Source organism: Dermacentor silvarum, chromosome 2, assembly GCF_013339745.2.
Source record: "Dermacentor silvarum isolate Dsil-2018 chromosome 2, BIME_Dsil_1.4, whole genome shotgun sequence".
NCBI classification, from domain to species: Eukaryota; Metazoa; Arthropoda; class Arachnida; order Ixodida; family Ixodidae; genus Dermacentor; species Dermacentor silvarum.
This window is the reverse complement of record NC_051155.1, coordinates 239,533,724-239,546,544: the sequence shown is the minus strand read 5'-3', so window position 1 is coordinate 239,546,544 and position 12,821 is coordinate 239,533,724. Positions and strand designations below refer to the sequence as shown.

At 46.9% G+C, this 12,821-nt stretch overlaps 1 protein-coding gene across 2 annotated transcripts; it reads left to right on the top strand.

The window, feature by feature from the left end:
• Nucleotides 1-1,307: 1,307 nt before the first annotated feature.
• LOC119442966 (uncharacterized) lies at nt 1,308-12,501 on the top strand. 2 transcript variants are annotated; one of them, XM_049662483.1, is made up of 4 exons: nt 1,308-1,712; nt 5,700-5,813; nt 7,717-8,025; nt 10,534-12,501. In XM_049662483.1, exons 2-4 carry the CDS (start codon nt 5,756-5,758, stop codon nt 10,725-10,727), a joined length of 561 nt encoding a protein of 186 aa, XP_049518440.1. In that variant the 5' UTR covers nt 1,308-1,712; nt 5,700-5,755; the 3' UTR covers nt 10,728-12,501. The 2 variants fall into 2 exon arrangements, with proteins under 2 accessions (XP_049518440.1, XP_037563986.1); XM_037708058.2 differs by having other exon boundaries at nt 1,309-1,712; nt 5,717-5,813.
• The last annotated feature ends 320 nt before the right edge of the window (nt 12,502-12,821 follow it).

Genomic DNA, 12,821 nt, shown 5'->3' with positions numbered 1-12,821 from the left:
TATACGCGCTACAACTTTCTAAGTCGGTCGCACAATTCACAAGCCCTTAAGAACTTGAGCAGATCCCTTAAGGCCTTGAATACCGAAACCTGTCTGGACCAGTGTCCCAAAATATTTTCCTCGGTGAAGGAGCGAAGGGGCGATCAAGGCTATCTAAGAAAAGGGTAGGTAGGATGGGGTCGACAGTTAGGTAGTACAACAGTTAACTCAGCTAGCGCACACCTCACGCTTCGTGTGGAGGGTATACATTTCTTCCCAATGCCTTCTAATTGTCGTTTTGGCCTCACTCATAACATTTTCCGTTACTAAGAATGTGTGCATAAATGTAAATTTAACGCAAGAGTGTACAGTCATTGAATTCTACCGGTACCAACCTATAGCGCAGTAGCTTGGAGGTTAGCAGAGAAGAAGGTATACAAGGACAAAGTGACGAGCGATGGAGGGGAAAATAATACGCGTGACGTTATGAGACAGGAAGACAGCGGTGTGAATTAGAGAGCACACCTGGGTAGCCGATATTCTAGCTAAGAGGAATAAATAGACTTGGGAAGGCCATGTAATACGTAGGGCAGACGATCGGTGTTCGATTAAAGTTACAGACTGGGTGCTAAAATAAGGGACATGCAGTAGAGAATGGCAGAAAGATTGGTGTGATGAAATTATGAAACTTGCAAGCATGAGATGTGGTCAGCTGACGTAAGACCGGGCCATAATTGGAGATCACTGAGAAATGGTGATGGCGATGACGATGATGATGATTTCATGATTTAAGTAAGCAAAAAGTTCCCTTCCTCAGCGCTCTTCTTCCATACAGTGTCTGTGACTTTCTTTGCTAGCTCCGCAGTCGCTCATCAAAAAAAAAAAACAATATTAATAAGTACTTCGTCTCTTACTTCTAATACTCCTACCTCCTTATTCCAATGTATCATGTTTCTTCCTCTCCCTCTTCTGCTCCCTTTCTCTTTTTATCCCCCTACTCCTGCCCCCCGTAGAGGGTAGCCAACCGGAATTACCTCTGGTTAACCTCCCTTTCTTCCTACAAGATAATGGTCGTAAAAACAGTGGGTCGTCACCCGATGCATCTGGTCCACGCGGATATTTTCACATGCACACAATTGAAAAGTCTTGGACAGCACCCAAGATCTCAATGATCACTCGTGGAGATAATGCCGTCACGTTCGCACGAATTAGACGCCGCCACAACATCCACAGGCCACAGCTCGAACTCCTCCACGTTTCCCACAAAAGATAGCGGCATTGTCGCGCGACGATAACGTCACACGTCGCCCCGGTTGCCGCCACCGCCGTCGTGTAAACGTGCGGGCGGCGCCTTGCAAGGGCAGCCTTGCCGTTTCCCTCGAAACGCCCGCAATTGCGCGCTACGTGCCCCCAACGACTCGTCGATATGCGATCCGCAATGTGAAGCAAGGGTCCAGTCGCGATAAGATAAGCACAGCAACACGTTGTTCTTGTCCCAACCCCACCCTGTGCCGATTGCGACTGGCGTCTGTCATCCGACGCAGTAAACGTAACCGCCCGCATTCTAGCTCCGGTGAACACTTCAGTAATTCGCGGCATAAGTGCAAGAAACTGTGCGCCTGCTGAAATCCGCTAGTGAACAGGACTGGTGTGCCGACAGATTGACGACTGCAGGGATCGGCGTGTCTCCGAAGAACCGACATTGGAATCGCACTGTTCGCTTCCAAAGTGAGGTATGTGTATATACGCGCCAGCAAGACTCAATTGTACCGCTTGCCTGACCTGGTTGTCTGGCAAGTGATAGTGTATTTTTGTTTCCTCCTGCAGTCGGGCGCAAACACTCGCCCTATACAAAGTCAGTTGCACTTCATAAACTGATCAGCACATTCTCGCTCTATAACTATTCATCTGAACGTGTTCTTCGTTATGAAATGGCCGTTATGTGAAATCAGTTGGATTTTTGCCTTTACTTGTGAACGCCTTGAAACCCTGACAACACTCACGAATTCGCTGTCGCAAACCGCGACCTGGCCTTCGCGTCGGCTGCTGTGGCTTCTTACTTTTGTTTACCTACAGCTGCGTAAAAAGGGCTATACAGCCTATTGTTCACTTAACGTGAAACATTAGCAGCGCTTCGGTAAAAATAAGTAACAATTCAAGTTAATAATACCTCCGTATTCATTCGTTTGTTTAGGTTTACGTCAATCAGAGAAGCACCAGTGAGGGCGACCGGCAGATTTAGACAACGGTGACATACCGCTGTTGATACCAATTGATACCACGGGGGATTACCACCGCGTGTGATCTCTACAGCGTAAAATCTAGTCAGTTTGAAACCGTCATGGCTGACGGTAAAGTCCAAAGGTGCTTGTCTCCGCTAGAAGCACAGTACATGTGTGCAACCTCGCAGAATCACAACCCAATTTCCAGCGAAGCTGTTTCTTCCGAACACTTGTATTATACCACTGTCACATGCGGCGATTAGCCGCGATCGAAAGTGCCCCTTGTAACCGGGCTATAATTAATGTTTTTTTCCCGAATCCCGTAAATGGCCCACAGATTTGAAGTTTTACCCGCACGTAACTCATAACACGTTCCCCATTCCCGGCGAATTTAAATTGGGTGCAAAATTTACATCTCCCTCGACATCTGAAAAACATGAGCAGAACGATTGCATAACGCGTTTGGGTACTCCTATTAGTATAGTTTGCTCCAAAGGCTATAATAATTAGTGCGCACCCTTTGAACTTTGCCCGTACGTCACCAATACATGCGCCTCATATCCACCTCAGTGACATCGGTGCCACATTCCGTTCTCCTGCAGAACAGCCGGCAAGCGTAATTCTACGTGGAGTGCTTGCACAAGTCATCATCATCATCATCAGCAGCAGCAGCAGCATCATATATTTATGTCCACTGCAGTACGAAGGCCTCTCCCTGCGATCTCCAATTACCCCTGTCTTGCGCTAGCTGATTTTTCCAACTTGCGCCTGCAAATTTCCTAACTTCATCACCCCGTCCTCGACTGCGCTTCCCTTTTCTTGGCGTCCATTCGGAACGAAAAATGTTCGGCCTAACGCTAAGGGGCAGGAAGAGAGCGGTGTGGATCAGAGAGCGAACGCAGATAGTCGATATTGTGACATCAATAGAAAAAAAATGGAGCTGGGCAGGCCATGTAATGCGTAGGATGGATAACCAGTGGACCATTATAGTTCCAGAATGGGTACCAGGAGAAGGGAAGCGCTTGCACAAGTAATTTGCTGCAAAGGTCCTTTGTTTAAACTTTTGTGGGGAATGGCTCGCTCCTCCCAACATCCGGGACGCAGCCGTTTGAGCGACGACGCAGCGTGGCGGTTTTGTGATACTGTACGTCCCCGGAGGTATGTCGCTCTGTAAGACGCGGTGGGTGGCCAGTGCGCTAAAAAAAGCGTGAACTGTAAAGACAATGCTGAATATATGCCCTTGACCGGTCACAGATATATGTTGCACTGCATGATAGAGAAGAAGGCTGTACAAGAATTTTAAAAAAGGAAGGGTTCCGCTTCACCTTATCTGTTATTTTTTTTTTTTACAGTGAAGCTGCATATGGCTAGGCTTCCATGCCTTTTTCAACTCCGCAAGCAAGAACTCAGGGCCCGAATTTTATGTAAAATCGCTTCATTCTAAGCAAAACCTTATACGTCTCATCACTTGGATATACATATTGAGTAAATTAGTTATCAATAGTTACCATTTTCAAGATCAGTAGGCGATATGGTAGATAATAAAGGTTTCCCAAAGATTTACCACTGTGCGGCCACGTCGGCCATGCCTACGTTCACACCGCCCTCTCTTTGTCGTCGTTCCAAGCTCGTGCGTGCCTAGTTTACTTCCACTCTCGCGGGGCGGCGGCACCGTCGTGCATTGTCGGCAAGACAAGCTGTGGTTCGTCATTTTGAATTTCACTTCTCTCATTGTGATAGGGAGGCCGCATATAGTGCGCACTCCCGAGCAGCAGCGTGCCTATACGAAAAGCGATGGCCAGAACAGATGCGAGAGAGCATTCGGCGGTGGTATTTACGAGAGCCCAGCCGCAATCGGCTCGCCATGCAATACGACGCAAGTAGTGTGCTCTACGTCGTGTGCTAAACAGCTTCGCTGGTAATCCATCTTCACAGAGTGGAATAGCTCATAATTTTGTTATTATTATTTATAACTGTATTTAATGAGAGGCTGGTGCCTTTTCTTTGTAGTAGCTACAAAGAAGAACACATAGTAGCTGTGTTCATAATGGTCATAACAGGAAATTGGCGTTCCTCTTACTTTCTTAACAAAACGTCGTTTTATGCATTGAAGCACGAAAGTAACTGGAACGCCAATGCGTTACTCTGCAAACTTCGGGAATTAATATCTCGAAACTGATGTCATCCTGAGAATTCGTTCCAAGTGGATCCGCCTTGCGAACTGCATGGCTATAATTTGTAAATTACAATATGGGCCATAAGGTAATTAGTTAAAACCTTAAGTGACTTTTTTGCTAATTAGTCGATTATGCATTTCAATTTACTGTGCAAGTAATGTCCGCCTCTTCGAGTAGACCAGCTCATGAACTATAATTGTGCTATATCCCACAGGCAACCTTTAAAAAATTTTAATGTTCGCTGAAACACCCGGTATAAATTTTTACACAATATAAATCTTCTTGTACTGTCTGCCTCTACACCATGCAGTGACATACTCATGTTCAGCGACGAACTCGGCCATACGCCTGTTCCGTGATAAGTGCAAAATATGCTCAGATATTCACCGAAATAGCCAAAAATGCGACAGCAGTTGGTATTTGAGAGACGATTATCCGTTGGCACAGTATTTCACACGTTTCCTTAAAGGTTGCACACAATTCTAACTACTTCCTTTATTTACCTCAGACATCTTGCTCTATTGTCTTTGGCACAAAACGCAATTCGGCCTCTCCAAGTGATTTACATGAACAGACGGAAATTTTCACATTAAATAGAAATGCTCGTTTATTTCTCCGTGAACATTCGCGTTCAACAGCCTAGTCAGGCTTCAGCCTTCGTTAAGTTCATCCACAGCAATATCTTCTGTATTCGCAGCCTTTCATACTGGTGAAACCCCGTGCGCTAGTTTTGATAAATGGTAATTAACTAAGGCTTAATAAGTAACTTTTATTTATTCACTCTAAGAAACCATGTAGCACTTCAGATTTTCAATTATTGAATCCGTTTCTGTCGAACAGAATTGACGTTATTAGCACTGATTTCGATGTACCCCTGCCGAAAATGTGCTGTGAAATACAATGGTGCACCAGTTTTGTCCTGCAATCGCGAGAGAGTAGCTCTTGGGAAACTGTCAAATGAAGCCTGTTCAAACTATTGGCTGTAGCATTGCTGCTTAATAAACACGGATTCCACAAGCGCATATTGATCGCGCTTCAAACATCGCTCCAAAGTAGTCTGTTTCCTGACAGGAAAAGTGTAGGCTGAATGAGGCTGTCGCAAACCGGTGGTGGCTTGCTCTTTGGGCCAGATAATGACAGTCCGTGCAGAGCGATATCGAAGAAATGGCTCAGAAAAGACGCAGCACCCACAGTGCTCACTGCTAATACGTACCACTGATTGCACAGTCACTCCTAGCACCATAAAACCTGCGCTAGGAAGACAACAGCGTGTACTGTTTGAGAAATTCTTGTTTAATCATTACAACTGTAATAATTTCAGACCTTTGCTTCCTGCAGAGAGTTGTACTGAAGCGTTCCTGAGTGCTGAAAACCAAGATGATGTCACAGCATCTCGTCGTGTTCGTGGGAATTCTTTGTACGACAAATTTAATGTGTGAGTACGTTCAAATTTGGCACATTTTGCCCCCACCTTAAAGCATGTAGTTCATTTAATAACTTTAGTTTGGGATGGACGTGAGAACACAGGGTTGCGTAAAGCATGCATAAGACCGTGAATGATTGCCTCTGGTTTCTATACCGAAGCTGGAATACTACAAACGAAAGAAACATTAAAAGTGATATGCAGCACCTCTTGTGTAACCTCCCGATACATGCCGTGTAGCACGCATCGAACTCGTTGGCCGCCTAAGGAGTCACCAGATAACATGCAGTAAAGTGGAGCTCCCTCGAAGACCACTAGGCCATCCAAGGAAAAATTCGAGCCAGCTTCCTTGATTTATCAGACACCGACCTCATAAAACCGGCAGTGAGACAGTCGGGTCAAAATGCTGACCTCGGGTATCCGTGGTGTATAGGACATGCACGTGAGAAAAGATCAGCAACGCAGAGCACTGCCATCCAATCTAGATTTTTTTTTTCTGTAGAACACAAGGAAATTGTGTAACCCACATACTCTTATACCTCAATCTCTCAAATGAACCGATTTATGATGGAACAGAAAAAACAACACGGCTATTATCTCACCCAGACTACAATCCAATATGCAAAGAATATTTTCGTTGGCGTGATGCAGGTGACACTTCTTTTCTATCTCGTCTTTCAGTTGCCAGCACAGTGTCACAAAACTAAACAATTCCATCATCTCTACCCATGTTTTGTTTTTATTTTTTAAGCCCCCATCTTTCTCACGGTTTTCGTGGGCTGACGATTTAGCCTCGGAGCGGCGCGTTAGGCCCGCAGGGGCCGTGAGCATTGACGCCAGTCGCATCATCTTAGGCACGTGGCCATGAACAAATGAGAGATGCCAAGATGCAACTCCATGCCATTGTCATTACTTCGTCGTCATTCCGCCATCAACTCCACCGTCGTCTTGTCGTCATCACAAACGCTTGCAATATGCACATGTCCGAAGCCTCCATATAGTCGACGATGGTGCGCACAGTCTCTATATCAAATTATTGTTTTAATATTCCGCTGTGGCGCCCTCCCTGTCTTGTCCAAAATTTCGCCTTATGAAAACTGCACTTATTACGACCATCAAACAAAAACGCAGTATTTGAACCCACTACGGGTTCGCGTCCGCAGCCACCAAAAAGAATAGGGCCTAGAAGTAAGTTTCTATCGATAGCGAAATTCGTCGTCTCGACTCCGAAGCGCGTAAAAACAGCTGAAGATGTCGCCGAAGGCAGGTGTACGCTTGATGCTGATGGGATTTATCCTCCCCCTCACAAAAAGCTCAGCACTGAAGACGCAATAGCCCTCAGACTTATCCAAACACATTCCCAAACCTACACAAATACAGCAAAATATACCCACAAACATATCGCGGCATCTGCCCCTGGTGCGGCGACACACGCCCTACACTCTTTCACATTTCGTGGGGGTGCAAGGGCAAACCTGAACATTTAAAGACGCCTAACACGTCATTTGAGCGGTGGGAGGTACAGCTGACCGGCGATACCCTGGCGGGACAAGAAGCTCTCGTCCAGCGAGTACGTCGAGCAGCCATGGCCAGTGGAGTCCTGGAATGAGGACACCACCCACTCGTCCTCAAGATCAACGACCTCGATGGTCTAAATAAATGCTTTCTCTCTCTCTCTCTCTCTTGATGCTGATGACGCCTAAGAAGCAGAGAGTGCTTGCGTAGCTAACCCAAGATGCCTGTTAGAGCGCATTAAAGTGCACTAAGGACAAAGAAAGCTTAGCTTCAAGAAATGAGTTCAATTGGCGTGTCAGGTTCTCTCTCACTTTCCTTGTCCGAGCTAGCTTATTTGCTGTCTCGGAGCTAACGAGCCTTCCCCTTTCGCGTTGCTAACGCAACCTTAATGCGACCGCAGGCGAGCCTCAGGCCGCACCGTACAGCGGCCAGCCTTCGCCCCTGCTGGGCGACTCGCAGCAGAGCCCAGCGATGCGCGAGCTGTCCAAAGCGCACGCCGAGCAACTGGCCCGCGCCGAGGAGTCCATCGCCGAGCTAGTGCGCCAGCTCAAGGCGCTGCCGCCTGACGACGCCCGCAGGGAGCCACTCGCTGCCCAGCTGCGGCAGCAGCAGCAGGCACTCAGGGACACACGCGACAAGTTCCGCGACCAAGCTGCTCTGCCTACTCAAACACGAAGCCGCCAACAATGGCACCCTCGCCAACGACAAGGTGAGGCCACTTTCGGTGTGGTGCTCCGCGGCTGCCGACCGCTTGAAATGACTATAGTCATTGAGGCAGACATCGTGCAAAAACATTTACCTGCGTACAGTTACCTGCTTCTGTTATTCTGACAACATCGAATGAAAATTTTGAGCTTGCCGCTTTGTTTAAATTTCGCGGAATGGCAGCGACGGCATTGCTTTTTTTCTTGGTTCACAACTTTCTTGCAAAATACTTGACATGGTTGTTTGACTAGGTTGTCCAGACTTTATCTACTGACGATGGCGAAGCCAGACCTCGTCTCTGTAGCAATTCACTACTACAGCTGCCATATAATGCCCATATGTAACGCTGTTCTTTTTTTCTCTCTCTCTTTCTCTTTTCGGATGTTGTTGGGATATTCTTCCAAAGGATAAAGCAGCGATATGCACGAAATTTTTTTAGGTTGTTGGAATAAATGCACAGGTCAATGAACTCTGCACTGAAAATTATCATCTACCTGCAACTGCTGCATGTGTTGTAGCATAGTACCGGCCCTCTACCGTTGTAAAAAACTTGATTTTCTATTCTGCTTAACATCCGTGCCTTTCTCTTGCCTAACACCAATGTGAACACTGAAAAAACTTTTGGTGCTGTTGTTCATTTGTCTTAATTGTGGCAGCGATAACTGTTATGGGTACTTTGCGAACAGCGCGTAATCGTAGACAACACACAATAAAAATACGGCGATGAGAGGTTCTGTTATTAGCCCACAGTCGTGTGTTGATGTTCGCCGCCGGTGTCCTCAGCAATAATCTCCTAGTGCTTCGTGAGGACTTTATATAAAAATAAGTCACTGTGCCTCGCGAGGATTCCAGCTCTCGACCAACATACCGTTGCCAGACAAATGCATTGCCTCCCAGCCACAGCGCCTAGAGAAACCTGTATACATGTCTTGCCGAGCGCTCGTTAAATGTATTGGCTAACGTGGCACGCTCTGCGCTTAATCAGTAATCGAACGCCGAGATGAAATAATATAAATGATACCAGCTCGGCAAGAAGCGAATGAAAAGTTCAGATAGAAAATAAGGAAAAAGGCCTGTCCTTCCACTTCTACACCACTAGGGAGCGCCACCTCCACCAACGAAGACGACATGAGCGAGAGTCATTGAATAATCTAGTTTTATCCATTGTTTCTTGTTTGTTTGTTTTTTCTAGAAGAAGAATCGTTTTGAAATAGCAACTATTCTCATTCTTCTCAAAGATAGATTGTTCGTGCAGATCTGCATATGTTTACGCAAACCGATGGCGCACGATAAAAGCACAAGACTTAATGCACATAATATTGAGTCGGCTGATGGGTACCACATCGCTTTGCATTGTCAGCAACATTTTCGTGCGTGCGCAGACTATTTGCACATCTGTAAGGACATCCTAGAAATTTGCTTCACGATAACAGCAAACAGCGTGCTTAATGTGACACTTGAGGTACTTGAAGCTATAGTTCGCGACCCTTGAATTTGTCGTCTATGGAGGCGAGAGGCGCTAATACGGCGGTTGAGAAAGCACAGAAATAATGGTCATTGCATCTGTTTGTTTTAACTTCACCTTCCCGACTCCAAGCGTTCCTGTGCCTTCTACCGAAACTTTAGAAGCCGATCTGTCATCCCAAGTTTGCTATGTCATTATCGGTGTCCTAACTTATCCTGTGGACGCCATCATGCGACTGTATTTAGAATTTTCTAAGGAATAATTAAGAACGTGGAAGTTCAATTTCCCAGTAGCAAGCGCTACTGTCCGAGTATTACCTAAATTTAGAGGCGAACATGCATTCCAGACTCGCACTTTATTTCAGGCGCTCTCAATCCCGCTACGGACCGAGTTCGGAATAATACACGCAAACCACTATAGGCAAGAAAGCTGCAATCTGGACGCAGAGCACGTCTGACCGTAGAGAGAAACACTACAAGTGTCTTCGCAACAAAGGTCATGGCCAATGCTAAGAAAAAGTCTTTACTTACCCATGGCAGGTATGGGAGACCAAATTTTGCAGCTCCACCTTGTTTTGTGATAAATTTGGGCAAACGTAAGTTGTCACATGACTGAGTAGCAGTCAGTAGAGTAGTATGACCCACTGTTAAAGAGAACACTGCAATATGTGCCTCTCACTTTGCGGGCACTTAAGTTGCAAGTTCCGTCTGAAGCAGTGCATGGGAATGCACTGGAGGGGCTTGAGGAAAGGTGCTAGCGCCGCCAACCACAAGTCATCTTCTGCGAAGCCAGGTGATTCCACACTTGTAAAGAGAGGATTATTCGCACGCGATCTACACCCATTAAATTAGTGTATGGCATGTCTTAACAGCCGGTCACATAGTACTTGCGTGCTCCAGATATGTGATGGGAATACTACTGTAACAGAGCACCCCCGGGCGCTCGGTTGTTCCTTACTCAAGTGACCGCATACGTGTGTAGCTATGTGAAGCACTGTGAAAGGTAACTGTGATAAGAAATAACGTCATCACGTTGTTTATCTTCCAGGAAGCTCAAGACGCTGTCCTGCTGCAATGTACTGGAGCCGTTTCACTGACTGCAGTCAACGCATCTCAAACGCACGCAAACGCGACTGCGAGACGATGACTATCTGCAATGTAGCATCTGCTAGAAACAAACCGTGCTCCAAGGGTTTTTCTACGGCACCCTGGAGCGCGCATAATTTAAATGACAATCAGTGATGGCACGTGTGCGACAGGTGTTGTTTCCTTTCGATAAGCCCCCAAGTGTATATACCTTCAAAACATGCTATGATTGTTCCGGCATCAGAGCGTTGAAAGGAAGAATGAGATTATTGGGGCTTAAACTCAATAAAAAAGCCCCATTTTAATAAAAAGACTACCTTTATAAAGTTGAGTATAGCGACCACTTTTGCAGCGCCAACGTTCGCCATGCGCCTCTAAAACCGGTTGGACATCAGTACCCACACAACAAAACACCGCACAAGTTTTATATCTTGTTCCTCCTTTCCTTGTGTTATGTATCAAGGTGACGAACGTTAAACTCGGTTTTACAACTGAAACGCTGTGATACACGGCCACAGCCATCAAACGTGTCAGAAAGAAAATTGCAGCAGCTACTAAAGCAGTGAAACCAGGGGCCAGGTGGCATCATTTCCCTTTGTTATTTCCCAAAATAATTTAGAGCAAACCTGAGTACGAGAGGTATTGATTTAAAAGGATGACAGGGTAGTCAACAATACAAAAGTTCTCACACTCATTCTAAGAGTATTTACGGTCAAGATACTATCCTTTCCTTGGCCGATTTTTTCGGAACGCGAACAGCCGCGGTACTGGCGCATGGTTATCACAGGTTCAGAGGGTATGGGAACAAGCACAAAAAAAAAATACCCACCCTTCCCCTACCCGAAAATGTGGGTAATCGAAGCTTGTCGTGTGTTTCTTCTGTGTTCCTCGGAACGAATTGCACTGACGAGTACCACGTTGTGCTCGAGCCACAACCGGTCACACGCACTGCAACTGGCTCTGAAGTTCCGGTTGAGAAACTCGCGTTGAAACCTGGCCATCGCACCGGTGAAGTTGGCGCTAACGTTGCCGAGGCGTGCACTACCGTTGTCGGGTTTCTGGAGGGCAAGACGACGCTGACGTTTGGCCTCAACATCGCGCTCCCGCAGCTCCGAGTTCGCGGCTCTTCGCTGACGTTTCGCCTGGGCTTCGGAAGCCGTCACGCTAGAATCGGCACGGCGACGACGAGCCCTTTCCCGAGCGAGTTCGCGGCGCCATTGCTCAAACGCAGCCTGTTCCTCGGCGGAGCGCACCACGCGCAGCCTTCCCAACCGGCCGCAGAGACTGATCTGAAGCGAGGGAAGCCCGGCGGAGCACGCGCCAACCCCCTTTCCTTACCTTTCCATCCCTGCGACAAACCAAACGACCCTGATAGGCCTCGCACGTCACGTGATCCGGCGCCGGCGCAGCTGTAACAGCTGCTGTACTGTGGGAGCAGCCGGGTTTTCTGCGGGACCACGACAACGCCATCGAAACTTGTGAGCCAATATAAGCTTCGCTTGAAAAAGAAAACGAAAATTTGACGGGGACGAGCGAGAGAGGACACCCGCCGTGGTGGTGTATTGGCTTTGGTGTTGCGCTGCTAAGCCCGAGGATGCGGGATCAAAGTCCGGCCACGGCGGTCGCTTTTCACGGCGGTCGCTTTTCAACAACCGTGTACCAGTGCTTTGGGCGCACGTTAAAGAACTTCAAGTAGCCAAAATTGATCCGGAGTCTCCCACTATACGGTGCGCCTCATTATCATGTCGTGGTTTTGCCGCGTAATACAGCAGACTGTAATTGAATTTTTCGAGGCAGGACACTGTATCAAATGCGTTCTCGTCCTCGTCAATTTCGTTCTTGTTCCTATTCTATAAATATATGTATCAACTCGCCCAACAACACGCCTTACTAAGACACGATATCACATATGTTTTCTTTTTTTTTTTTTGTCTACCGTTGCAACTAAGCGTGTTCCGCGGGAAAAATCTGGTTGGCAAAAAAACGCTGAGTCATAGGCTGGCGCCTCTCGTATGGAAGCGCCCGAATTCCACCTTCATGTAACGCATATCTCTATTCGGCAGGGGACAGGTGAGCGAGACAGCGAGGAACAGTGTTGCGCCCGCTTTCTGTATACCTATCCACTTTGAACGCACCATCCATGTCTTTAGACTGCACTATCTTCAGGATCGGCCCACATTTTATGGTGGGATGGCTAGATGCCTATATAACCTTAAATAAAAAAGAAAACAAAAAACAAAAAGACTGGTG